Below are 26,555 nucleotides of genomic sequence, written 5' to 3'. Positions count from 1 at the left end.
TATTCGTTTTTATGGTCAGTATGAGTTTGTTTTAAATTGAACCTTGTGATTTGTGCTTGATAATTGTTATTCTAACATATAATTCATAATGTTGTGATTGCCAGAGTGTTCCTTTAAAAGAAAGATGTTTTACAATATTTCAGAAGACATGGATGTAGATGAGGAGCCAGAGGAGGAGGAAGATGAGACAGATGAAGAGGAAGAGGAGAAAGAAGCCAATAAACCAACACTCTCAGATATGGATGTAAGTATAGCCATAATCTCCTTAAAGTGGAAGCCCCACTATTGGTTCAAGTTCCTTAAGGAATTAGTCAAGTTTAAAATGCATCCATATAAATTCTTTTCTGTCTGTCATCAAAGTAACAGGTGTCAGTTTCCAGAGTCAGTTCTTCTGTGGAGAACTGGGCAAACGGGGTTTCCTGTTTAAAGAAAGTACTTCTAAGTTTAAAAGAAGTACGTCTTTGGTGACTTCAACCATCTTCTTACTGGTGATTGAAGCAACTTTAGATAGCTGATGAAAGATGGAGTACCATCTGAAAATTCCGAGGTAGGAATTAATTCATTGTGTTTGGATCAAAAGTTTAAATCAAAATCATGATTTATACCAACACAGATGAACTTTCATGAACAACTTTAGATATGTTACACCTAACACCAATGTGAAATCTATAACCCTTGTAATAAGTAGCAAAATTGTGTAATTCTAACCCTCAATCCATATGCTATTTTCACACTAATCATAGTGTCGGTTGCAACAAACAGTGGCATACATGAAGGAAAAAAATATGTTTCCGAGAAGGATTGAAGGATATGGTCGAATCCAACGAAAAGTGTACACGGCATGTTCAGGGCCATAACTTAAAAGTATTAATCAATTGGCATTCGCTTTTTGTATTGTGTTTATTCGCTTGATCATACGCTTTCATACCATATATAATAAGACCCCTTCTGTGAAAAACTTAGACACAGAGACCCCAAAACATGCTATTTTTACCCATTTTTTCAAAATATTTCTTAAAGTATTTTTAAAAGCGTCTAAATCAGTTATGAAAAGAAATCATTGGATTGAATCTAAATTGATTTCCTGAAAGGCATGTATTCAAAGATTGCCTGTTCAATTTTTCACATATTTGTACATAATTATGAATTTTTGTGATAATTTTTTGAGTGGTATTTTTTACATTACCTACTGAATACAATTTTTCATAGCACTAGATATATCTTTAAAAATGGAAATCACTAATAAATGCGCAATTGATACAAGCTTTGATATGTCCAATACTGAAATGCATTGCATTCGGGCATCTTTATTATTGTGTTTAGCTGCCAGAAATTCTAAATGGCACAAAGGTAGGTTTGGTAAAAAATATGCATTACCTCCGAATACATGTTAAAAGCTGTGTCATTTCCACAAAGTGAGAGAATAGTAAACAATAGTTAAGCAATAGGTGCAGGGTAATACACTCTTTATTTCTACCAAGTTTCAATAGCCTGCGTTTAAATATTTCTGAGATGTCAACAATAAAAGCAAGTATTCAGAGGTAAATTTCGGTAACCGAATGTTACCTACGAATACAATTTGACATCATGACAGTATTGTGAAACACCGCCATTCATGCCAATACCCATATTGGTACATAACGAAGGCCTGTATGTTTGCTATCAAATCATATGTCAATGAAAGTTGCGAATTCACATACATGCCCACCATGCAAAACTGAATACGGCTTAATTGTTGAAAAATATGTACTGAAATAGACGACGGTCTGCTCATTTGAAAAAAAATCAGATTCAAAGAAGATTAGAAGGGATAAATACTTGGATTTGTCAACTGTCATGTGTGCTTCATTTTAAATGTTTACCGACCTTCTGGTGTCTGAGTAATTTGTGTCCAAATTGATTTATTCGAAGGTAACTTTTGACGTTTTCGCTAAGGTTACCTACGAATACCATGGAAAAAACGACTGTTCTCATTGTCTCATGATCTAGACAACATAATGATGGACCCTGGTATAAAGCTAATTGTAGTTGCCCTCAAACGAAAGGCCACAAGACGTAACTGACTCCAAGATGGACTTCACAAGTCTGCAATAACGGTTTTAAGCGACTTGTATGCAATTATTCAAATTAAAGTCACTTTAGTGCCTTTGTTTCTTACTTCAATACTCTTTCAACCGCTGTGAACCGACATTATTAATACATGATAGGGTCTAAAGTATCAATAAACGCACATAAAGAAAATGATACATTCAAAGTGCTTTATAAAATGAAGTTTTGATTGGGATATCCACCAAAAGTCTAATTCTTACCTACAAATACTGAAATGTTACTTACGAATACAGCATAATACATGACATGTGTAATGAAGTGTCGCTACCAATGGAAATTAATTGTCAAAAACTTTAAGCGGTACCCCAGGACACTATTATTACCCATATACGGATTCATTCAACAATTATTTATTATGTAAAATTGCTGATTAACTACTTGTATATCAAAATGAAGTGGTCAAAATCTTGCTAAAAGCATCAAAAATTTTTGATCTAAGGTAATAGCATTTATTCATTTGGACGTACCATCTGAAAGAGATCTAAAACTACCATTTTATTAATTCATTACCATAATAGCAAACTTTAAACCTCTAAACTCAATATAGATATTGTTAAATCGCTCATGTTACCTACTTAATACCGGTTTGTTCACCTTTTCATTGTATAAAGCGTTAGGTGTATGCTTATAATTCCTAATATTCTTGAAAACATATATCCTACTCGTTCTTATACAATGTGTAAATTGATTCATACTCATTTGATAAATAAAATACAGAAACTGACCTAAACTTCATTTTCAAAAATAAACTAGCATAAATTGACTAAGATCATATTGATCACGTTATAAAAATAAAAACAAATATTTTCTGGTTGAGCTAGCATTTTCCTGACACCCTGTGGTCTACATTACACTAAAAAAGCGTTAATGGGAATATTCCATTTGTTTTAGGTTGATTAGTATTGCGATAGTGAAAGCATCCTAGTGGTATTCGTAGGTAACATTGGGTTTTGATATCACATTTACTATCACACGCCCTGGATTTATTTTTCAAGATTAGTAATGGCACTTTTGGTTCCTATAAGGCCAATATGTCATCAATAAATGGGCAAAAGGAAAAAATTGTGGAGACATTTTTATTTCGGACTTTTATTTTTGGCCCGTGGACACTTTTTGGTTGGATTCGACCATATGCTACTAATAACGGAGTCGGTACTCCTCCACTGTTATCTCTCAGTGGCCAGATTCCATTTGAAAATGAAGTTTAGGTTCAAACTATTAAACTGTATCTTAAATAGTCAAAAAGGAATAACTATTATAGGATATAGCTAGCTCTAAACGTATATGTCACTATATAAAATGGAAAATTTGGAAAAATCACTACACGCAGGGAGACTACGCCACTATGATTAGTGCTAACCCTAGTTCTAGCTGTACCTTATCCTAAACTACCAAATGGCAAAGGATGGTTGCTTTTTGATGTTAAATTAATACAATTGCTGGCAGTGAAAAGACAATGATAATATTTCTGTTTTCTGATCTTTTTTTGGTATTAATTTGTAGTATCTGAAGTCCAAGATGGTAAAAACAAAGCAAACCAGTACACAAAAAGACGACAGCAGTGATGAAAGTGACGATGACGACGAGGATGGAGATAACTCCTCAAGTGACAGTGTTAGTGATAGTGAGGACTCGGAGGACAGTAGCAAAGTGGGAGAGGACCAGGACGAAGAAGAGGAGGAAGAGGAGGAAATGGACAGTGGTAAAGGAACCACAAGTGAGGAAGATGATAGTGACTCATCAGAAAATGAAATAGAAACAAACAAAAGAACTAGTAAACAGCCTGGTGGCGATGTAAAAGAGACTGCAAGTGCTGCTGGGTCAAAGGTTGAAGATGCTGGTGGGTCAGAGGTGAAAGGTCAATCACTTATGCAGAAAGTCCAGAAAGGCAAGAAAATTTCAAAAGGAGAGTTTGTTGTAAGGATGAGAGGAGTTCCATTCAAAGTGCAAGAGGTTAGTTTTATAGTTTTTTAAATCACCTTTTCCTCTATTTTCCTGTATAAAGAAATATATATTTATGATCAATTGTAAGCAGGAAAATCCAAACAGTGGATACATAGTTGACAAAAGTCCAGTAGTGTTACTAAGATTATATTTTTTTTTTGTAGTTTTGTAGTTCATGGGCCTATATCAGATGACCCAACTGGGAAAAAATCTGGGTCCATTGATTGATTGTTAATCACACAATTCATAAATGGTCTTGTGTCACAACCTGGGGTACCTTTGTGTTATATAGTAAAAAAATGAAATGGTTCAAACATTTTACCTACATGTCTCATTTGAAGTGGTTCATCTTCCTGAGCATTTTGACACCTTTTTTATGGAAATCGGTTAAAAAATGAAAGCGTGCGGGCAAAAACAATCACAAAGTAGGTGGGATTTAACCTCGCCTCTTTTTTCCACATTTACAATCATTCTGAGCAAGTATTAGTCTTTTAAATGACCTTCTGTATTTATTTACTTGGTTTAGATGTCTGGGAGTTCATTTAGACATTTTTTTACTAGATTCAAATTTTTAATGGGGATTTTAGATCATATTTACGATACGAATCCCTCCCCCTAATCCTCCTCCCCCTAATCCTCACCCACCCATAAGAAAATAATTAAAGATTATTTTAAAACGGGTTAAAAACATGAGTAATATAGAATAAATTAGCCTCATTTTAAGACCTAATTGAATCTTCTAAGTGAAGGAATACTAAAGAGACAGGGTTTTGAAATCCAAGCTGCGCATCAAAATGTAACAAAGCCACCTTTTTGAGTACCCCAGTATATGACACAGGATCAAATATTGTGTCAGAATTGTGAGGCAAGGGCTGAAGCAGCATACTAAAGTCCATGTCAGTAGTAAAAAAGGATCCCCATTCTTTGTTAATATATTTAATCAGATTTCAATTTGTCACAAAATGACACGTTGTAATAGACGAAAAGTTTAATTTACTTTACTTACCTGTAAGGGCAAAGGAGTATCATATGCATTCATGTGTGTGTTGAAGGGTTTGTGCATGCAGATACAATGTCAGAAAAATATATGCCTGTCCACTTATCCATTATAAATTATGATATGTGACCTGACACCACAAAATGAACGTAAAAGCCGCAAGTTGGAAGTTTCTAATCATCTTGGCTGACTGAGTTGATGTTCTTTGTTTGCCAATTGCACACACCTGCACAAGCCAGTACTATGTCTTTTGTGAATGGCCCATTGTGTCTCCAGACATGGCTTGAACAGGTGTGTGTGAAACAAAGAACACCAACAGCTGAGAGTAGCTAGGACATCTCGAAACTACCAACTTACGACTTTACGCTCATTTTGAGGTATCAGGTTGCATGTAACACAGGGGACACAATTTCTAAGAGTAAACTTAATTTGCCTTTTAGTTTTTAGCATAAAATATGTACATCTTCCTTCATTTCACAGAAAAATATAATTGAATTCTTCTATCCACTGGAGGTGAAGGCAATCAGGGTGCCTGTCAATGAAAATGGACAGTCATTTGGTAAGTCTACTCAAAGTTCAAATACCCATGGCTATTTCCAAAAAAAAATCGGACCTATCATTATACTTAAGTCCCAAATTTAACACACATATATTACCTGAATTTTTACAACTTTTCCCAAAATTGTTGGTGTATTTCGAAACTGTTAGCTACATTAAGTTTTTTTTTAATTTTGGCAATTTTCTTTTTAAAAATGAGAAAAGTTTGAAAAAATTACCCATCTACCAAATAGAAACAGTTGTCACTGATATACCAAAATAGCCATATATGTTTGCGACACATCCTGTTTGGTCGTTTGTACTGAGTGTTTCTCCTACGTATCATACATGCCCAAGTTGCATTGTACACACAGAATTAATAGGAGAACCAGGACTTGACCGCCATCTTGATACAGGCATGGAGCAAAAAATAGGGGTATTTGGTTTCCCTCTGAATATGTTCCAGATAATTGTTGTCATGCAAGCGCGACATGAACGATGGGCACATTTGAGAGACACACTTGATGTGACCTGCACACAATACCAAGATGTTTCAGATGAGATGCAGAATTAATTGTTTTCGTTTGTCTCTGCGCATCATCGGCACCCAAATACTCCCAATTTTCTACACATAGCTGATGGTGACGGTATAGGGAGTCCGGGTCTCCTTCTTTAATTATGTGATTGTACATCATTTTTTTGTTTGTTTTTTCTTCTCATCAAGGTGTGGCCTTTGCTGAGTTCACCTCTGAGAAGGATGTAGAACAAGCTATGAAGAGACATAAGGATTATATGGGTAGGTGTGAGAGTTCCTATGTTTTGCTGCTTAGATAATATGTTGTTTAAATATGCTCTACTGGCTATTCCAGTTGAAATGCATACATCCCCTATGTGAGACATCACCTTACTCTCCCACACAGGGAATGTAGATTTCAAATGGAATCGTCTATTCTGGTAACCTCATTTAAAACTCACACTCCCTGTGTGGAAGATTAAGGTCATGTCTTCCATAGGGGGTGTATGGATTTCAACTGGAACAGCCCATTTTCCTGTTTTTAATGACCTCTAAATGACCAACAAACACTTTTGTTAAAAACGTGTTTCTTAATACATACATGCACAAATTTCCAAACACCAGAGTAGTATCAAAGTAAAGTTTCAAAATAGGACAAACAACACACTATGGACCACAATGGCCTCATCCCAATGGCATAGTTCAATAACCTCAAAAAATACTCATAGTGTAAAATTTGACCTCAAGTTGCAGAGTATGAGTTTTTGTACCCACATTTTCTAAGGTCATTCAATGAATGTACAAATGTATTGGGGTTAAAGAACTGTGCCCTGATAGATGAGCATGTTGTGGATTATAGTGACAATGACAGGAAACCACTTCAAACCAAGTAGGAATTTTTCATGGTGTAAAAATGTTGTGGTTTACTGGTGTGTTTTTTTATTGGTCATATTTATAGCATGAAAATATTTGATTGCCAGTTTAACAAAAAATACCAACAGTAGAATTCATTTCTCATAATGCTACAATATTTTCAAACATTTTTGCTTGTTTTAAATAAACTTCAAGGTTTCTATGGACTTAAATAAACTTCAAGGTTTCTATGGACTTATGCACTAAATTTTAAAACATTTGTGTCATTAAATTTTGCACAAAAAGGGCTCAAAAAGCATGACAAAATATTGTGGCATGAACATGTTCACTTTTGCAGTACTCTAGAAGTGGAAATTTTCATGCTTCATTTATTTACATGTTCCAATCAGCTGCTGTGAAAATAACAATGAGTAAATATATCCCTGTTGTGTATTGGTCAACTCTCTCCACACAGGTGTCGACTTCAGACGACAAGTTTAAAAATTTGTTTAAAAATTGAAAAATATCAAAATTTTCATGAGCTTATTTGGAATCAACATGTAAAATGCATTAAAATGGGTACAAACAAGCCTAGTATTGGTTCTTATAATTCTAAATTAATATAGCTCTTGATATTTTGAGAAAATATCTCAAAACTTTACGGCCAGCACGCAGAGCATCAATTAGCCATTGAATTGAAAAACAAGTGTAACAGTTAAAATTGCCAAATCATGAACATTAATCACATGAAAATTAATCACATGATTTTACAGTATTCTCATGCATGACAAAGTTCAAGAATCAACTATTATCATAAAATTTCATACACATGAACCTTTGATACTATACTAATGTGACCTTGGGTTAAGGTAGCTTCCTTTGTATATCTATTAGTGGAGAAGATATCTTACACTTCCCATAATGCATTTCTTCTATTTGATTTCCTGTGATTTGCTTGCAAGTACAACATTGGTTGATAGTGATGAAATGTACCTCACAGAACAGAGCACATCCAGATCTTGCAAATAATGTTTATTTCTTGACTATCGACCCATGTTTTAACTATAGTAAGAATTCCAATTGAATGAACGCAGCTTTTAACAGCTGCACTCGATCCAACCGCGAGCGTATATTGCGTATTTCAAACTACAACGCGAAGGCACTACCTTGGATACAATGCTATCCAATCACGAGTGCGTTGGCATGGTTGGATTCACTTCCGCGTTACTCACGCACAGTCGCACACGCTGGCGTACATCGCCCAGTATACGCAAAAAATTAAATCACGCTATTGAAAGCTGCGCTCATTCAATTGGAATTCCCACTGTAGTCTATTCTCCAAATGAAAACAAAGGGAACCGGTACATAGCAATGGGAGTGTCATTTGTTGAAATGAGGTGATGCGTCATGAAGAAATGGATTCTGGGATGGGTAACATATCATCTCTGATCTGTTTGCTTGCCATTGAGGAAGTACATTGGTTTCATATTATATCATACATATTGTTTTGCAAAAGGGTAGGTTCTGTCTAGTATGCAGTAGTGATTACCAGTCTGCTTTCGTTTTCAGGTCGTCGGTACATAGAATTATTCCGGGATGAGAAGATTGATAAGTCTATTGTAGCAGCTCAACAAGATAAGCAGCCACCATGGGCTAAACAGGTCAGATGAACATGTTATTATCACAGACGAGAAAGAAACAGACCGCGTACAACCAGTCAAAGTCCCCATGAATTGTATGATGTGAGTTCTCGCATATTCATGAGGGCCGAGTGTTCGATCGTGCCGTGTCTAATAATCACGCCAGCGCTGCTTGCCTTCTAGAGCATCGCGTGCTTTCGCGATTATGCGATAGACCTTGAAAATACACGGTAATTGCGTAGCAGTCTCGTCTGTCGCATTTCATGGAACAATCGGTCCTCATTATCGGGTGATGCTGAGACTTTGACTGATTGTAGCTGTCTGTTTCTTTCTCGTCTGTGGTTAGTATAGTTTATAAATACAGCAGTTTTGCCACAAGTTTTTCAGTACCAGGCTGGTTACTGTTATGAGCTTTAAGGTTGATCTTAACCCCTGGCCTGGAATTGTGAAATCTTTTGAGCCTCATAACCTCTAAATTGTTGGTCTAAAGTATATAATAGTACACATATTTACAATGGCAAACATTGACAAATCCATCTGCGATATAACATTTTGGTAAAAACACTCTTTTTTTTTAACCCAAATTCTTTGTATTGGGGCAGCATAACAAAACAATTCAGTAATTTGTTTTATTAATTTTCAAAAACAAGATAAAATTATCTGGGAAACATTTCTTCTTTTTTTTAAGTTTGACCAACTTCACCAAAAATGGGTGAAATTTAGGTGAAAATCATGTTGTTTTTTTGTGATTTTTTACAAAATTGAGTATTTTTTAACCTTTTTTTGGTAAATATTTTTTCTGAGCTGAAATAGTCCATCACACACGCCGCGCCGCGAGGTTGCATCCTCCATCTTCCGGGTCTTGGGGTCGTTCGCCATGTGCTACTGCTAGCCCTGATGAGCAAGTCGGAAACCCCATCAAAACGTATCTCAAACGTTGATCGTCATCAGGAGGCAAATGCCCAGGTAAACATGTTTCTAAATATGGTGTAATTGATACTTTCCCACGGTCGGTATGAATGAAGTTATGAATATTTAATGAGGACTACCCCGAGAAGTACAAGGTCGCTCGTAAAGTTGTTTTTACCAAAATGTCTACTTTCAACGTGCGCATGGGCAGAGCCGGGTTCCCGCGGTTGTGTATGAATAATTACCGTAATGAGGGAAAGCACACAGGGAAAGTACCCGATGTGTGGTACCAAAAATTCAACTTTTCGTGGATATTTAATGGCCAATTCATTCTTGGAGTTATTTGAAAACAAAATGTGAATTGTTCTTGTTGTACAGTGATTTACTACAAAATACGGAGCATTTTACCAGTAATATGGAAAGTTATTTGCTAGTTGGCTAATGGCTGAATGAGAGCCAACGCGCCAGTGCATGAGTGTGAGGTAGGCCTCCTACATAATTTGCTTTCAAGGATCGATCAAACATGACAGATATGAAACTTTTATAATATTAATAAAAAGCGAACAACCATATTTTTTTTTTTACTCAAACTTCACAATTGTACAAGAATGAAATTAAAATGCAAGAAAAATTTACAATAATTTTTTACACTTTCTATTAATAAATCGCTGCAATTATGAGAATGATTGAATGATAATTCCATCAATGCGATCATGATTAAATTGGGACGGGGATGACGGCGGCGTCTGTTGATAATTTCCCGGGGATAAATACTCAAGTCATGTCAGTCAATCAATGAGACTGTCATCAAAATTTCCATGAATGAACTGACATAAAAGAGGATTACGGTAAACGATGTTGATGACTTTGAACAATTTGCCGATTGGCTCACTCACCAGCGGTCGAGTCAGGCTTTTTTTTTTTTTTTCTTGTGTGTTTTTCTGCTTCAAACGTTGCTGTATAAGCCGTGCATCGCCAGTATAAGCCGCACTGACTTTCGGGCGTGCTCCAAAATAATGTATAAGCCGCGGCTTATATTCCGGAAATTACGGTACTAGAATAAATGCAGAAACATTTACATACAAAGATGTACTACTGGTTTGTTTGTTTTGTTTTGTTTTCTCCAGGCTGCTGAACTTGAAAACTCTGGAGAAATAATTGCTGATGTAAGAAACTTAACATCTTTAAGATGGCTGAAGTTGTATTATTTTAATGCTCTGCATGCTATAGTCCATATACCTTTCTCGAGTCAGTAAAGTAAAATCTAATTTTGAGTTTTTCTCAAATCTTAATTATTGCAGGAATCTGTTATACTAGTTGGATTCCTTGCATCATTTCCTTTCTGAAAATGTATACTTTTATATACTTCTCATCATTACATTTATAGATACAATAAAAAATAATATCTAAATTACTGACTCGAGAAAGGTATACAGGCTATAGCCATAGGTTCAACATAAAAAGTCCAAACTTTGAGCTATCTTAAGAACTACTGAATCAAAACTTGGCTTGTTTGTACTAATTTAATGCATTTTTCATGCTGATTCCAAATATGAACATAAAAGTTTATAATTCTGAAATTTTTAAAAAATATTTGAAACTTATCATCTGCAGACGACACTTGCGTGGAGAGAGCTATTGCACTCCCAGTTATATTTTCAAGGATATTATTATAATTATAAAAATAGTAATGAAAATAGATTGGTAATTTATATCGTTTTTGATTGAGCATGTTACATTTTCGCGGTGAAGACATGTAGGGCTCTCACTTATTTTCCTTTTTATTGTAATTTAAGTAATTTTATTTAACATTTATGTTTCAGACTGGAAGGTTATTTGTGCGCAATCTTGCCTACATATGTCGGGAGGAAGATCTAGAATCACTATTCAACAAATATGGTAAGTTACCTTTGATCAAGTTCATTAGGAATGTTGATTTTAACTTTTTGGGAGGGCTCTGAATTCATTGATCGTGAAGCTGTTAAGGGATCTAGAATGAGCGTTTATGGCGTTTCGACAGTATTTTTTGTGGGACATGAGAGCACCTCAGACATATCGAATTGCATTTCTGAATCTGAAGCATGTCTTTCTGATATCAAATAATTTTCATTTTTGAAATTCACGATATAATACAAATTTTATGACAAATTATTAAAATTTGATATTTTTCAAATTTTGATATATAACAGTCCTCGAAATAAATTTTATAAATCTAATGATATATTCTTAAAGTGTATGTAGCTGGGAGGAAAAAGCCGACGATCAATTGAAAATTTTGACCTTTTATATTGAAGATATGGATTTTTTCCCAGAAAGACCTATTTTTGTTGGTGTTTTGGGAAAAAAAAATCCATATCTTCAATACTGAAAGGTCAAAATTTTCAATTGATCGTCGGCTTTTCATCCCACCTACATACACTTTAAGTATAAATCATCAGATTTATAAAGTTTACTTCAAGTACTGTTAAATATCAAAAATATCAATTTTAATGATTTGCCATAAAATGTGTATTACATTGCGAATTTCAAAAAATCAAAATTATTTGATATCAGAAGGACATTCTTCAGATTCAGAATGCAATTCGATATGTCTGATGTGCTCTAATGTCCCACAATAAATACTGTCCAAACGCTTCATACCCCTTCCCTTAAGACTAACAGGTGGCTCAAAGAAGCCATTTGGATCTGCAGAAAAGGACATGACACTCTAAACAAGGACGAGGGGACCTACGCACCCAACAATATCTTTGACCAACTCATCACACCCTCTACGGTGCCTCCTGTTACCCATAAAAAGAAGCAGTTAGATGTGATGAGTTGCCAGTCTGATGAAACCACTAGTGTCACTAAAACATGAGTAAATCACCTTCGTTTTTGTAGGAATTGTTCAAAATGAACTAAAGTTACAATTATTATTGACTCAATGTAAGACTATATCATAATCATAGAGGAAGATTACGGCTTACAGTGCAAGTTTGTCATTCTTATTGCTCCAATATTTTTCTCAAGGTCATTTTGATCAGCTGTTGACATTGTATATGAAAGGAAATTCTGGTTCATAAATTTAAAAATGGTTTTAGAAGACATATGATTGTTAGCATATTTGCTTGTTGATGTAATGATGTTGTCATGACACTATATGTGATGTGATCAAGCAAAATCAATTGGAAGTAGACAAACTAAGGAAATATTTGGTTTTATTTCCTATTCTTTTGAAAACTCTTTAACTGCTCATATCTTTTGAACTGATTGTCCAAATTCAGTGGTGTTTTCTGCAAAATGTAGATTTGCAAATGTTGTTTACAATCCTATAAGAAATTGAAAATTGAATATGTCCGACTTCAGACTGATTTTGTTTGATCACACCATATATGTATTCAGCAGCTTTACTACCAGCAACAAAAATTGATGAAGACATATAAGTGAAGAGATGAAGAAATGGTATAGAACAGTACACATTGGAGAAACGCAAATATTAAGTATACTTTTCAAGTATTTGGCTTTGCAATTATAATGGTCATATTTTACTGTATGTTTCACTGTTTCCTCATTGCCAGGGCCCCTGACTGAGGTCAATCTACCGTAGATCCTCTGACCAAGAAGATCAAAGGTTTTGCCTTCATTACATTCATGATGCCAGAGCATGCAGTCAAGGCATTCACAGAACTTGATGGAACAACTTTCCAGGTATGTGTTGTATGTGTGCATTGGGGAGAGTTGGATATTTATGTGTGTGCATGCATATAGTTACAATCATTTTATACAGTCAATATGGTAGAGGAAATTAGATATTAAAACGACGATCTAGAGGCACAGGTCTTTTAAGTTCCTCTCGAAGACGTCTCCAAAACAAATGCTGTCCATGTCCATTGCCTGGCCATTTCAGGTACTGCACTCTACAGTATAATTGCCTCAACAGCAGTGTCATTTTGTTTTCTGGAATCTCCTCCAGAATGATTAGAATCATCACATTGCGGTTCTCTTCTAGGACTCGATGATGCGCCATGTTTAATTCAAAATAACACCAGTTGTCTTCAACAAATCTTGGCGAAAGTATTGCAAGAATTTTGCGGCTTCTCTGTATGTGAAGAGATAATTCATTGAAAATTGGTTGCCCAGCGCGTATGTCTCGTCTACGTAAACAAAGTCTGAAAGGTTCTTCACCTTCCTCAATATTGTGTAGAAGTTCTCCATCTACCCAATCTTCATCCTCGATATGGTAGGGGACATAGGCGTCATATCGAGGGATGCCATTCTCATCGCCATCAATAATGTCATCATCGTCGTCAATCAGCTGGTACTGTTGCCGTCTTCTTCTATTGAAGAGCAGAAAAAATCTGTATTTTAAGTGCCACCAATAACGCACCGTCAAAATACCTGCTATTAGTATCACCATGGCACATGCAATGCTGACTGAAATGTACTTCCAAATTTGAGATTTGCAATCTAAATTCACCTCTGTGATGCTAAAATCTTTTTCTGAATCTGGTGAAAAGCAGAGATATCTGCCGTTTGGGACCTGAACCATGTTATCTGTAAGAATCCAGTTACTAAAAGCCTCAACTTCACAATCGCATTGGTATTTATTGTCGCGCACATCCAATGTGCTCATAAAGGGATGGTAAGATTCAGATAGAATTGCTTTTGGGACTATCGTGATATCATTATTTTGAAGACATAATGTTCTTATATTACTGAAGTACTGCAAATCACTTACGGATGTCAGTTTGTTGTTGCTTAAATCTAGATATCTTACTTCACTAAAGTAATTGAATAGAGTAGGATCAATTTCGGTAATATCGTTATTGTTTAAATAAAGTCTTTGCAATTTAGGTGCTTTGAAAACATTGAGTGAATTGTGAATGTAATATTCAGCCGAAGTCCAGTCTAGTTTCAGTACCTTTAAAACGGGCAAATTGATTGCATTATCACCATGAAAATTGAAGGTGCATTGTGAAAGAATTAATGTTACAAGATGTAGACAGGTAGAATTGGTTGAAAAGAAGTTAAATCCTGATGCACTAACATCAAGTGACTCTAACTGTGGTGCAGTCTGACATATATTTGCATTGTAGAATATATCCTTTTGGTACCCTATGCTTAGATCTGTCAAATTAGGTGGGGCACATCCCCAAAACATCGTAAACAGAGTGTCCAATCCATTATGGGACACATCTATGTGTTCAAGTGAAGAGATGTTGCATAGTTGATGCCAGAAAAAGTCAAAATCACCACTTAATTGATTATTTGACAGATCCAGGGTGGTTAAAGAGTTATAGCTACTAAATGTATTCAGAGTGCTAGATGAAGACATAGCGACGCCAGTCAGTAATAGGGTATTTAAACTTCTCAAACCATCAAAGGCATTCACTGGCAATGTGTGAGTGAGTGAATATGGGAGCATAATTTTCAAAACTTGCAAACCAGTAAACCATTCAAACGGTGCATCTTCAAGCCCAATCTCATATACAATTAATATCAGTTCCTTCAATGATGCTTTCCAATTTGCCCAAGATGCAAATGTTGTTGAATTTAAAATGACTTGTAGATCGTGACTGGCAAGGGTTAGATTTTGAAGTGGTGAATCTAGAGAGTTTAAAGCCTCGATGACTGTGTGCATCCCAACGTAAAGATCAAGGAAAAGACTAGTTAGATTATGCAGTGCATTAAAAGCTGGAAGGCTGCTATTATAATACTGAGTAAACCCGAGGTGTTTCAAGGGAATCAATCTGCTACATTTGCGAATTGCATCCAAATCAATGGAATTTACATCATCCAATGAGCAAAACTTGATTTCAAAACAAGATATAGAAATGGTGATGTGGAGTTGTTGAAGGTTGTGTAATCCTACGAAAAGTCTGCTCATACTATCACAGTCACTGAAATCACCGTCTATCGACAGTTCCCGCAAAGATATAAGGCTAGCTAGTGGGGTAGCAGTGATGTTATCAACCATATCATAAAATGATAGGGACAAAGATTGCAAGTTTTCCAACCCTGTAAGTGATGTCATGCTAAGGCATGTCTCATTTTGCCAACCAAATGTAAGTGAATGCAGTGAGACAAGATTTTTAAATGGGAAACCAGATAAAGTACCCAACCAGTTAAAATTTAAGTCCAACACCTTAAGTTTGCTTAGTGAGCTTAAGGCTTTGTCGCTTATAAAGTAGATCATATTACCAACCAAGTTCAAAGTTAATAGTTCATCAAGTCCAGCAAATGCACCGTCATTGAGTGCTGAAATTTGGTTGTTATAAAGATTCAAATGCTGCAAATTGTGAAGACTACAAAACAAGTTTGCTTGTATGTCTGAGATCCGGTTGGTACTCCAGTCCAAAGTTATTAACTCATGAAGGCTGTCAAATGTTTCATCTTCCAGGTATGATATATTGTTTGAAGAAAGATCCAAATGTTGTAACATTTGAAACTTGTGAAATGCATCATCCGAGATTGCAGTAAGCTTGTTATGAGATAGATCAAGTGATTGTATTGATGCAGCATGACGTAGTGGTGGAATACAGACTAGACCTCTGCCTTTACAATCAATATTAGTACGATTCCAGGTTTTACATACAATAGTTCCTTGTGGATAACAAGATTTTGGCTGCGTTGGCAGTTGATCAGTTGGCAAAAGACAAACGGAATATAGCACACAAGAAAAGAGAAAAATGTTATGCATCAGCATGGCAGCCATGGTGAAAATTATACCAAAATGAGACTTGTATAGACAGTCATACACAGTTTATCACTAATACTACATATTAACCCCATGAGAACTACCTGCCGATTGGCCAAAGAGAAGTTTTCATTATCAATTGGCCCAATCAGCAACATTGTTAGAATAATTTCACCACGCAAAAAATTGGGGTGAATTAATTGCAAAGCTCCAATCTGATTAGTGATTGAAGTGAAGATATCATGTAATTGACCAATCAGAGGCAAGGTTAGATCGGCAGGTAGTGCTCTGGGGGTTAAAGTAAAGTAAATTTGCTAACTGGGAGTGTACATATATCGGGTGGATGGTATATTGATTTTTCAGTTGATAATTTAGTTATTAATTCAGTTATTAAAGTTTCAGTTCCTCATACAGCAACTTGGAATAATCTAGCAGGGGTGTGAGAGTTTAGCATTTAAGATGATTTCAGCTTTTTTATTGCCAAAATTTATGCAGTTTTTTATTTTCAGCCCATATTTGGTGTTTTCACCCTGATTTTACGCTGTTTTTCAGCTTTTTTTAGTAATAAATCCTCTTATTTTTTTGTCAAAATTTTTTTTTAAAATCATGCCACATGTCTGACATTAGGGGCAATTTAATAGTGGATGAAAATTTAATAGTATGCGTGTTGGGCTATTCCAGTTGCACCCCCATATGGAAGACATGACCTTAATCTCCCACAGAAGGAATGTAAGTTTCGAATGGGGTAGCCTCACAGAGGAGAGAGAAAACAGAGAGCGTACCACCAGTCAAAGTCGACGTGTATTGTATACGGTGAGTTCTCGCATATTTATGAGGGCCAATTGTTTGATCGTGTCGTGTCAAACAAGCACGCCGGCGCTGCGTGCCTTCACGAACTATGAAAATACGCGGTGATTGCGTAGCAGTCTCGCCTGTCGCATTCCATGGAACAATCGGCCCTCATTATCGGATGATGCGAAGACTTTGACTGGTGGTACGGGCTCTGTTTTCTCTCTCCTCTGTGGGTAACCTGAATGGGTGATTCCGTTGAAATCTACACCCCCTGTGTTGGAGATTAATGTCATGTCTTCCATATGGGGTGTATGGATTTCAACTGGAATAGCCCATTAGATGGACTGCAATTAACCACTGAGGTAAAACTATGGAAAGGAAACTGAAACTTATGACTTATCATTATCAAGAGCAAATATCTGTAGATGATTAAGATAGGCTTTGACCTGAAAGTTCTTTATACATGTATATAATATAGACGAATCCTACAAGCCAAGCGATGGTCAGAATTTAGTCGGTCATGACTGGGTCCCCGGCGCAACAAACTGGTGTTGTGACTGCCCAATTGGGTGGATTAAAGCTGCTTAAAAATCGATATTGTATTGTGTTGTAAACTTTCATCATTCTATTGTCTACGTGTAACACCGGTGATGAAATGCAGTTTAAAATCCCCATAAGGACGCATCATTTCATATTTTAGGTGAGATATACACTACAGGGACCCAGCTATGGCTGCCATTGAGGTGTAGGAATGGGTGAAATGGGATTGTCTATATCAATAAAGTATTATATAGGGCAAAGTTCAAAACATAGATACTATCAGCTTTTTAAAATTTGATTCATTCATTACTCCTAAATCCAGAAAAATCCAGCAATAATTTTTTGGAATTATACAAATATTATCCTGTTTTGCCAAATGAAACATAGCTATATCCTTATCCTTTTGTAAGTTCTAACTGGAAATAAAAGCCAACTTTTAACACTTTTGCAATTTGAGGGAAAATGGGCCCAAACATGCAAAATTTGAAGTCACAAAAATATAAGGCTTGGCACAAGTCTAAGCATTCTAAATCTTGAGTTTTGGCTAAGAGTTAGCTCATAATTTTGATATTTTATGTTATTTTTGATATTCGGTTATGTGGAAAATGTGTTTTCCAAAAATTAGAATGCTTAACTTGAAATTAGTCTTGGTACAAGTTGTTGGGCTTGATTGTCACAGCATACCAAAAATGCCCTAAAAAACACATGTTTTTGGCTCTTATTTCCAAAAATTAAAATATATTGAAATTAAACTTTCATTGCCGGTTAGAACTAACTAAAGAATAAGACTTTAGCTATCCATTGGCAAAAACGGATGTTTTTTTTTGATAAAAAAATTAGTGCTATACATTTCTGGAATAGGGAGTAGAAATTTGCTTGCAAATGGTTTATTTATAACAAAATAATTGGGTTCCCCAGTTGTCAGGGCTTATTAAAAAGACCACATCCTTCAACCAGTGGCAACACCAGGATTTTGTTTTGAGGGGGGGTGAGCAAAGAGAATTTCGATAATGAAAAAATATTATCTATCTGTATTATCTATGCCACCCAGGGTCGCTTGCTCCATATTTTACCCGGTAAAGAGAAGAAATCAGAGGAGGAGACAATGGGAGAAGGATCATCTTATAAGAATAAGAAGAAAGCCAAAGACAAAGCCATGGCCTCAAGGTAAATAGACCAAAATAAGTTTGAAGGTCAAGCATAGGTGTGATTGTCAAAGGGCAGTTATCACTTATGTCTTTTTGCATGCATTTTAATTTCCACTATGACATTTCTGCCAAAAAATCTGACCTTATTTCTTCTGCCCAGAGTATATATGACCAGTGTATAAGACATCAATGCCAGGAAGGTGCCACTTATAAGAACAGTAGTATAGGACTACTTAAAATTATGGCATTTCTTCGCAAATTTGCAGGTTAGGTAGCCAAATATTTAATTTTGCCCTTTGCCAAAAAATGGAGAAGGTTGTACTTTTTTGTTTGTCAAAACTAATCAAGGTATGAACAGTAATTATGTATTCCTATTGGTAGTGCCGATGGGGTGTTGCCAAGATTTTAGTCCCACTGTGTGACAATCCAATAAGGCGGATTACCGTAAAACCTCATCTACAAGCATATAGAGTGCTTTTGATGAAAGCTAACTTAATCCAGGCACCACCCATCGACAAAATTAGAACATTATGGAGTTTTAGCAAACAAATTACCAATACAAGCATATACAAACAAGTACTATTGTAAGACCAATCTATTGCATTGGGATATTTATGGCTGCTTCGTTTAATATAGCCTTCATCAAAAGCACTTTATATGCTTGATTGTAGACAAGGTTTTACGGTATTCATTGTATCGAGCTTGCAGATATTTGTATCTTCTTTTAAAAGTAAAGAAATGGAGCTCAGGCAAACTGGCATTATAATTAAGGAGAGAAAATATCAGAACCATTCAGATTCGAACCACCGCGCACTCACGATTACAAGTCGTTGGGTTCATAGACATACCACCTAGACCTATGAGTGCCCATACCTTACCACAGCTGGAGGTGAAGCTATGTATCCAAGGTGATGTTGACGGGGTTACTAGGCGTGGAGAAATATCGCATACATGTCTGACGTGCTCGTTTGCGTGATTACTGCGCTGTTATCGCCCGAGTCAAATGAAACATGTTCTGTAGACGCGAACATGACTGTTTGTTTGCGTCCGGGTTGCGTCATTGTCAGAATTGTTGCTATGCAGTTTTGAATTCACTACGCGAAGCAAAGTTGGTTGTCTAGGTACTTGTTTGTCTGGGGTTGGGTTCACCACCACCCATCACAACAGCTCATGGCGAATCTGCTAGAGATTTTATTCTCTCAACAATGTCTCACGGCCAAGTAAATTAATTAGAAATAGAGAGGGCGGCCTATCCGCTGTGTCCTAGCAGGACATCAATCAATGTGAGACATTAAATGTGAGGATCCAGAGGACACATCAAGTCTTTGATAAAATGTATTTTGAACTCTTGAAGTGTTTTTGTGTCACTCGATTAGATGCATAGACAGGCACGCCTTAACGCGGCTGTGTACTCAAGACGTTGTTTCTTTCGCAAAATTGAGCTTTTTTGATATTTGTTACTTTGTTATGTTTTTTATAAATACAAGGAAAGAAAATCCAGATTTATAAACTCCAACTGCGCTATTTTATGGATTTTATTTCACTATTTCATTCGTGTTTGCAATTTTAAAAGAGAGAAAATATTTGTTGTATCAGCGGGGTGACACACGCGCAACAACTCATCGCGCTGCGTATCGCGCAATTTGTTAACGCACAGATACGCTACGCACGCTGACGCTTATCTGCATGCGTGGCGCATCCTTTGGAAACACTAATTTCAAGTGGTCAAATGGCTCCGTTTTAGCTGATAAAATGTGGGTTTTTTCAAGTTCTATTCCTCGATTTGAATATCAAGTTATGAATGGATTTCGCTCAAACTTCTCAACGGGCTGTGGATTTACCCGATGTTCACATAATATAAGGTAGAAAAACGAAAACTGCCGCATTCTCCTGTGAGATTCGATGAAAGGGCAAAATGTGACCAGTTTAAACTTTAACGGCCATTATTTCAATGTTCATTTTCTCGGTAAAATGACGATTTAGGTACACGATAACTCAATAAATACAGCATCTATAGGTAAGCAATTATGATCATCGTAAAAAGCATGATCGACTCAAGAAACGGTTTTCTCATTTTTTATATTTTGGTCTATTTCCGATTTTAGGCATCATTTTGTGCAAATAGGCGTTTGTGAATTTTAAAAGTTCAATTTGATGCCTTATATGGTCAATATCTCAAAAACTAAGGCCAATATCAAAAAAATAAAAAAACCGTTTATGGAATGGCACCTCAAGATTGAGCTAAAATCAAAATAAAATATTTTAGAAAGAGTGTTTTTTGTTATGATGTACCTAACAAATATTGCCAAAAACTCACTTTTTGTGATTTTCTTCATAATTGTTGTTTTTACCCCAAATCTGTATTTATATTAAGATTTATTGATGTCTTGCCTTTATAAAAATGTATACTTTTATATCTTATGAATAATTACAAAGTTATTGCACTTTTACTACATGCATGTCTGAGAGTACACAGCCACCTTAACTCATCTCAATGCTAATTCTCTTACAATGCTTATTTTGTTACAGTTCGCACAATTGGAATAGTTTATTTATCAGTTCCAATGCTGTAGCTGATGCCATGGCAGAGAGATACCAGACCACCAAAGGACAAGTGTTAGATGCAGTAAGTACACAATTTAATTTTGCTTCTCTACTCATTTTGATAAGTGTAAGTTCCTTACAAGAATTACAATTTCCAAGCTTGTATGAAAATTAAAACAGGGCCTTTCTTCCATACTTGTATATCCTTAAAAGGTCCAATTTTATTACCCATTTAATATTCAACTTGACATATACATCACTGGAATTTGAAGATCCAATGTTTCTTGTTGAACAATATCGTTACTTATCTCATAGTCTATGCATAGCATATATGTGATGCGATCAAGCAAAATGAGTCGGATGTCGTGAATATTGATTTTGAGATATAATCAACAATAGTATTCAACTTCCTTTGTATTTTATTGTTCTGAGCAACACTAAAATGGCCATATCTCTGGAACCGTAAGTCTAATTATGCTGGGGTTTTCAGCAAAATAAAGCTCTGGAAATGGCTCATATAATGAGATTGAAAACTGAATTTTGATTTTGTTCAACATCAGACTCATTTTGCTTGATCGCATCACATATGCAGACATTGTAGATGCAGACAGAGTATACGCCTTCATGATGATTATCATATAGCGGATTTCAATTCACTGCTGTAGTTCAAGCTTGGGCTCATACACCTCTTCCGAATAATGATATGCCATAGGCTTTGTGTTATGATCATTTCGATCAGTGGTTCGTAACAAAGAAAGCGTGAGCCAGGTGACCTAGCAACGGTCATATTCTAACATGCACTACAGATTTTTCCCAAACTATATACAGAGTTTGATAACTGTAGTAAGAAAGTATTTAAGTTTTCACTTCCGTTGCTTTTCCAGGAATCCAATAGAAGTTTAGCAGTTCGTATGGCTCTTGGTGAGACACAGATTGTGGCGGAGACTAGACAGTTTCTTCTAGACAATGGTGTTGCATTGGATTCATTTAGTCAGGTAAGAAGAACTAACTAGTGACCCAAAACCAGTCAATGAGGCACTTGGATCCCAAGTCAACAAGTTAATATGTTATGACTGCTGTGCTGAGTGATAGGTCTATATATTTTCATGGTTTTGATATGTTTTTAAATCAATATACTTTCAAAATTTTAAGGTGCCAATTATCAAGTCCTATTTTGGATAGCCTATATTATATCACTCATACATAAATTCTAGACAGTTCATTGGTTGATAGCCATTTATCATTTTACCATCAGCCTCTTGGTGTGAAAGTTTTCACCATCATAGTGCTGCGCCGGTTTAGTTATGGGGTGGACACCAAAATGTTAAGTATGTCACAGCAAAACATGGTGTTATGTTGATGAAAACATGTATTTCCTATCTTAGATAGTATTTTTGAGCAACAGAATTTATGTATGAGTGATATAAAACATATATTAACTGTCTTAAATTTGTGTAATGGTCGAGATATAATCACTCCGGCGAGTGGAATGGAACAATACATCTTTCACCGAGTGATTATATTTCGACCATCACACTCATAGACAGTTAATATTTGTGGAAATATTTTTAAAAAGGATGAGACAATTTTACAGCTGATCTATTTTAAGAATAACAATAGAAGTATTGTTTTTCACCAACTCATTCTATTTGTATACGCTGGCAAAGTGACGTAATAAATCAATTAACTATCATAGCAATAGGTGAAAACAATTTTCAATATATATAAGATACTAATCTTACAGGTGCGAGTGATCAGCATGATATGGTCCAATGCAGAGGTACCGCGTGAACGTACCAGTGCAGAAAACTGTTTTCACCTGTTACTTTGGTAGTTAATCCGATTATTACATAACTTCGCCAGCGTATTGGTAATGCAAGCAACAACCATTATATAGTTTTAGGTATATCTTTTTACTCAACAATAATGTTTTCTCTCTCTTTCTCCTTCATTTGTTTGCTTTCTGTTATAGCCGTCAGACAAACGAAGCAAGACTGTCATCCTGGCCAAGAATCTCCCAGCAAGCACCAAACCTGATGAGTTGAGGGCGCTGTTTGACAAGCATGGTTCGCTGGGTCGTGTAGTACTTCCACCTGCTGGTGTTACGGCTATAGTAGAGTTCATTGAACCCACTGAAGCCAGGACAGCGTTCTATAGGCTGGCATATACTAAGGTAAGAGCCAAAGACATTAATACAGGAGAATCTGGACTCAGTACTAATAGTTCCATGTGTAATGCAAAAGGAAGTTCACCATATTGGATTTCTTTCATGGGTACTAATAGTGTATCTCCATCATTTCTTTGGCGAAAGGCTTAAAATGGAATAATGGTTGGTATAAATGTTACAAATTTTAATCACTAGGCACATGGTGTGCAGATTGCAAACAGACATGCAGATTGCAAACAGTGCATGAATACTCATTCAACAACTCTTCCTATACCTTTGTACAGGAGCCAAACGTTGTTAATCCATGATGAATCCACACTTTTACTGTAGCGTATACGCGAACGCGAGCGAGACTGCGCGTTACGCGAGAGCGCGTAAAATTCGTCATGCCTGGAACCTTTGTGCGTATGCAAACTTTCAATTTGAATTCAGTATATATTTCAGGTAGCGGCCAAACATTGCCGTTTTATTCTGTAGTTTTATTGCTGATATCAACAGAGAAATCATCAAAGTTTTTGCAAGGCTGAGTGGCAATGATTGACTGACATTCCTCGTAAAATAAGCGTGAAATATTCGATCTTTAGCTTCTTTTCGTTGTTGAAAGGGATTCAATCATAGCCACCGTTGTTCATCATCGATTAACAACTCGCGTCTGGCGCGTCTGTGTGGTTTACATCGCTCGGGCAGCTAAAGCTGCCCTCGCGAAGTAAACCACTCAGACGACGCGGACGCATCGTTGTTAATCGGTGATGAACAATGGTGAAACAGGATTGAATCCCTAATGCACTCATCAAACTTATGAACTTATTAAAATAAGTTCATAAGTTTGATGAGTGCATGAGTATTCCATAACCTGGGGTCAGCCACTGAGAAGGCTCTGTCTCCAGCACATTTATGTGACTTAAGAACAGTACACCTTAAGAACAATATGCCTTCTGTCCACCACAAGACAATCTTTCATATACTATGTACATTGTACAGAGTCTATTCAAATACTTGCACACACATTTCAAACTTAATGCAATCTTCCATATGAGGCCAGTGCAAGTCAGAGAGTCAGAGAGCAAGTCAGAGAGCAGAGGGGAGATATGACATGATTTTGGTTGTTGGTAAATTGGCCAATTTGTTTTGAAGCTTTTGCAGACGGTTCGGTTATTTTTATTTGAAACCATTCAACAGATGATTAAAGTAGTCTATATGAGAGATTTATTACCAATGTGTCTTTATTTTTATATCTGCAGTTCCAACATGTGCCTCTATACCTAGAGTGGGCACCAGGCAATGTGTTTGGTGAGGTTCCAAAACAGGCTCCGCAAGATGAAGGTGCTAAAGCCAGTGAAACAAAGGGAAACAAACCAAAGGAGGACTCAAATGCCCCAGGTGGTAGTGAGCAGAAGAAAGCAAGCAATGCCCCAGTAGCGGCTCAGGCTGGTAAGGAGTTATGTAAGGGGATATAAAGAAGCTTAGAGCTGACGAAACAGTGGATTCTTTGGGCCAGTTTCTTGACGCATGGCTAGTGCTCTTCCTAAACTATCGGGCTTAATTAGTCCCATACCAGTGCTTAATTTTCAACTTCATACATCACCTAGAAAGATAGATAAGTCAATAAAATGGATCCACATTGACAGGGCTAGCCAACTTGCTTAGGAAGCCTGCTAACTAGCCAAGCTTCAAAGATCAGACCTACAAGTCTGTTATAGCAGGTCCCTGGTTCAACCCTTGCTGAGGAACAAAAATTATTTCTCAATCCATATCTCTCCTTCTCCTGTTTTTCTCTTTCTCGCAATCAATATCTCTCCCCTTTCCTCCTCTCTTGCCTTCTCTGTCCCCCGCTCTCTCTCTCTCCATCTCATTTAACAATTCACTCTTTTGATCTTGAAATATATGAATTTTATGAAAAATTTAACGAAAATGTTTTCTTTTCTTTTCTAGTTGAAGAAGAGGAACCAGAGCCAGGCTGTACAATATTTGTTAAAAATCTCAACTTTGAAACAACAGAAGAAACATTGAAAAAGGTGAGTACATATGTTGAAAGCATGTTTTAATTGATGAAATAGAGAAATTATTACAGATTCATGTAAAATGTTTCATTTTGTCTTTTATACACAGGTTTCAGCTTAATCACTAGCAGACTATGTTAGAGCATATATGACACTAACAAAGGTGCCAACATCTGAATTTTGATTTTTATAATCCCCCGAATGAGTAAATCACTGAATAGGCCTTTAAGCCTAGGTCACTGGGTTCAAATCCCTTCTCAAAACATACCTTTTCTCATGATTTTGCTTTTGTTTGTTTTGTTTTTCTGTGTTTCTGCACTCTGTATCCTCTGGCATTAGGCGCATTATAAATGCTGTGTTACTTACTCATACTGGGATTCCAGTACATTTTGGAAAAGAAATAGTATACATATTGACTGCTATGAGGGACATGGTTTGTTAGGTGTTATTATATGTGGCAACACTATAATGTAAACCAACTGGCAATACTAGGTTATGCGGCTATAAACATCAGGTATGATAATGGATTAAAGTAAGATATCTGGACATTTGACATGCTATAGAAATTTTCATGTTGTTTAAAAGAGCTCACAGTTTGTAGCACTTAAGGACATTTGACGTGCTATCAAAATTTTCATGTTTGTTTAAAGCTGTTAAAAGTTCACAGCACTTTTAAGGGCTGGGGTATGAAACGTTTGGACAGTATTTATTTTGGGACATTAGAGCACATCAGACATATCGAATTGCATTCTGAATACTGAAGAATATCATTCTGATATCAAATAATTTTGATTTTTTGAAATTCGCAATTTAATACACATTTTATGGCAAATCATTAAAATTGATATTTTGATATTTAACAGTACTTGAAGTAAACTTTGTAAATCTGATGATTTATACTTAAAGTGTATGTAGGTGGGATGAAAAGCCGCCGATCAATTGAAAATTTTGACCTTTCGTATTGAAGATATGGATTTTTTTCCCAAAACACCAAAAACAAATTAGGTCTTTTTGGGAAAGAAATCCATATCTTTAATAATGAAAGGTCAAAATTTTCAATTGACCGTCGGCTTTTCCTCCCTGCTACATACACTTTAAGAATATATCATTAGATTTATATAATTTACTTCGAGGACTGTTATATATCAAAATTTGAAAAATAACAAATTTTTATAATTTGTCATAA

The 26,555-nt window shown here is 36.0% G+C and overlaps 2 protein-coding genes across 2 annotated transcripts in view; one reads left to right on the top strand and one right to left on the bottom strand.

Moving 5' to 3' along the window:
• Nucleotides 1-26,555, bottom strand: part of LOC140164557 (uncharacterized) — a 335,764-nt gene that overhangs the window by 154,330 nt on the left and 154,879 nt on the right. The gene's annotated exons all lie outside the window — the stretch shown is intronic.
• The window catches only part of LOC140164551 (probable RNA-binding protein 19), an 86,044-nt gene that overhangs the window by 49,638 nt on the left and 9,851 nt on the right, over nt 1-26,555 (top strand). Inside the window, 15 exon segments of the mRNA XM_072187855.1 lie at nt 144-244; nt 3,613-4,062; nt 5,531-5,609; nt 6,312-6,383; nt 8,523-8,614; nt 10,630-10,668; nt 11,326-11,401; nt 13,060-13,083; nt 13,086-13,189; nt 18,562-18,677; nt 21,188-21,284; nt 22,087-22,197; nt 23,175-23,375; nt 24,611-24,800; nt 25,302-25,384. Coding sequence (XP_072043956.1) covers nt 144-244; nt 3,613-4,062; nt 5,531-5,609; nt 6,312-6,383; nt 8,523-8,614; nt 10,630-10,668; nt 11,326-11,401; nt 13,060-13,083; nt 13,086-13,189; nt 18,562-18,677; nt 21,188-21,284; nt 22,087-22,197; nt 23,175-23,375; nt 24,611-24,800; nt 25,302-25,384 — 1,835 coding nt within the window.

Source organism: Amphiura filiformis, chromosome 11, assembly GCF_039555335.1.
Source record: "Amphiura filiformis chromosome 11, Afil_fr2py, whole genome shotgun sequence".
In the NCBI taxonomy this organism is placed as follows: domain Eukaryota; kingdom Metazoa; phylum Echinodermata; class Ophiuroidea; order Amphilepidida; family Amphiuridae; genus Amphiura; species Amphiura filiformis.
Note: the sequence above shows the minus strand (reverse complement) of the source record. Positions and strands in the feature narration are given on the sequence as shown.